Genomic DNA, 2,287 nt, shown 5'->3' on the forward strand with positions numbered 1-2,287 from the left:
TTTATATAAATTTGGTGTTTTTTGGGAAATTTTTTCCTTTAAAAAAATTCCCGCTGGCCCCCCCCCCCCCCCCCCCCCAACTCAACGTTTACACTCATGAAAATGGCTGCAAACAGATGCATAAATATACAACTGTACATCTTTGAAAAGCAGACATGGAGCCTCCTGCACAACCAACAAGAACGCAGCAAGTGGTTTCTGGATGGTAAGTCAACAACAAAACACTTGTCTTTTCCAGCAGCCATTGTACAGCGCATACAATGGTAAAACCAGCTGACCAAACATGCTGGAACTCAGCTTAGGTGCTAGTTAACGGGCTAGGCTCGCCTGGAGTTGCTAGGTAACGGAGCAGTGCCTTCTGGAGGTTTTTGAAAAAGCTCATTTTCCAGACACCAAAAAACGGCTGGATGGTTTTTTTTAAGACCAAAATGAAAGAATAAAAACTTGCAAAGGGTGAATTTAGTACCATAATAATTCACCTTTGAACGAACATTAGCCTCTTCTGGAAATAGGCTAGCAGTTCTCTGCTCTGCAGTAAAGAAGCCTGTCATGAAGTGGATGAAGTTATTTATGTTTCATATGAAGAAACTATGTGGAATATTAATTTTGTTTTGCTGTTTAAATGATTTTGTTAGATTTCTGACAAGCAGCTGGTAATGTGAGCTCAGCCATTAAACCCACTTCACAGCTGGCTGTAAATGTCCAGAGTTGTTTTTGTCCAGCCTCTGTTCAGCTGCAGTGGATTCAATGCACTGAACCTGCTCAGAGTTGAGACAAATCAAACTAAAGCGTTAAATCGTGTTGATGTGCCACAAACAAAATGATTCTTTTGCTTAGAAATAAAATAAAATACTAAAGTTTGACTTGCAGTTTTAACTTTTTCTACATCCTTAACATGTTCTCAAATCACTCTCCAGTTTATTTTGCTTTGATGTGACAGGCCAAAACAGTCAGGAACGACAAATAAACTCACTAATGCAAATAAAAATACCAGAAATTTGTTTGAATTCACTGCAAGAATACAAAATCTTACCAACTACTTCGTGGTCTAGTTTCTAAATATGTTAGTGTGCTTGAATTAAGACAAAACTAACTTATTAGCATTTTTTCAGCAAGAAATCGGAGCTAATTTTAAGTCAATCATTTCTTTATATTAATAAAAAAGTATTTAATTTATAAGAAGTATTGCTATAAGTGAAATAATCTGCCAGTGCAGTAGTACCTTTTAATAAAAATTAAGGAATTATTGATTTAAAATAAGCTCTTGTATTTTGTGCAAAGTTAATTGTAAGTTAGTTTCATTTTATTTTAATATATTTGCACTAAACTTGACCAATTTTGGTAGGATTTTGTGTTTTTACAGTGAAGGAGCAACAAAATCACATTTACTGTCATATATACAGTAAGTGTCAATATTCCTAATTCCTTTCAAATATTTATAAAGTAGCTCCACAAAATCAATTACTTTGATCATAAAAAAAAATCACAAAAACAATTCTGAATTCCTGGAGGAATGTGAAAAGACGCTCAATATAATTTAATTTTAAGAGGTTCATTAGTATTTGGGTTTCATCATCATATTCTGGAGTAACCGGCCCTTTAAGAGCCTTCTTGACCTTGTTGTGGCTCAAAGTGAAAATGATGATTCAGTTGGTGCAGCTGAGTTATCAGCGTCTCTGTGTGACGCTGCGTAATTTCCCAGCAGGTGCAGAAGGAGCCCTCTGCTGTGGCTCCATGGATGTAAAACGCTCGGCGCTGATCGACCAGCTGGACCCTGTTCGGTTCGACCCGCATCCTGAGAGGCTCTGGGTTCTGGCGGGTCGCAGCAGGAAGTCTCAGCGTGGATCCAAAAGGACTGAACGGAGGTTTCAACAGTCCTTGACGGATTAAGGAACATGCTTCTGGGTTTTAGCCGCATTAACGCAGAACGTTACCAACATGTTTCTGATCTGAGGTGGGAAATCTGCAGATTTGCACTTTTAATTCTTACCAGTTTTCGACTTGTGTTTTTTTTCCTGAAATGTGAAGATAAAAATAAAATATTTGGATTCAGTTCAGCAGCTGTGTGTGAGTTGTATTATTTACTATAATCCAATCCCTCTGATTATTCTGATTACTGTCTGACTATTAAATATTTACTTTATTGGTTATTAAGAGGAATACAAATAATTTCCAATATGACGGCTTATTAAATTATTAATAAAAACAGATTTTCATTCCAATCCTGATCGTTTCAGAGCAAGAGCGGGGTGGCCAGACCAGATGAGTAAAGATTTTGACGTTTTTT

At 36.9% G+C, this 2,287-nt stretch overlaps 1 protein-coding gene across 10 annotated transcripts in view; it reads left to right on the plus strand.

Annotated features, from left to right (window-relative positions):
• LOC106945635 (sorting nexin-14) overlaps positions 1–2,035 on the plus strand; it is a 25,750-nt gene extending 23,715 nt beyond the window's left edge. For 7 of the 10 annotated variants that reach the window (XM_015029448.1, XM_015029453.1, XM_015029452.1 and 4 more), the window contains one exon: positions 1,703–2,035. In XM_015029448.1, coding sequence (XP_014884934.1) covers positions 1,703–1,744 — 42 coding nt within the window. In that variant the 3' untranslated portion in view covers positions 1,745–2,035. The remainder of the gene's footprint in view (positions 1–1,702) is intronic. The other 3 variants (XM_015029451.1, XM_015029455.1, XM_015029458.1) reach the window with 1 other exon arrangement.
• The last annotated feature ends 252 nt before the right edge of the window (positions 2,036–2,287 follow it).

Source organism: Poecilia latipinna, unplaced genomic scaffold (assembly GCF_001443285.1).
Source record: "Poecilia latipinna isolate Pla-1442-1.1 unplaced genomic scaffold, P_latipinna-1.0 Scaffold153, whole genome shotgun sequence".
NCBI lineage: Eukaryota > Metazoa > Chordata > Actinopteri > Cyprinodontiformes > Poeciliidae > Poecilia > Poecilia latipinna.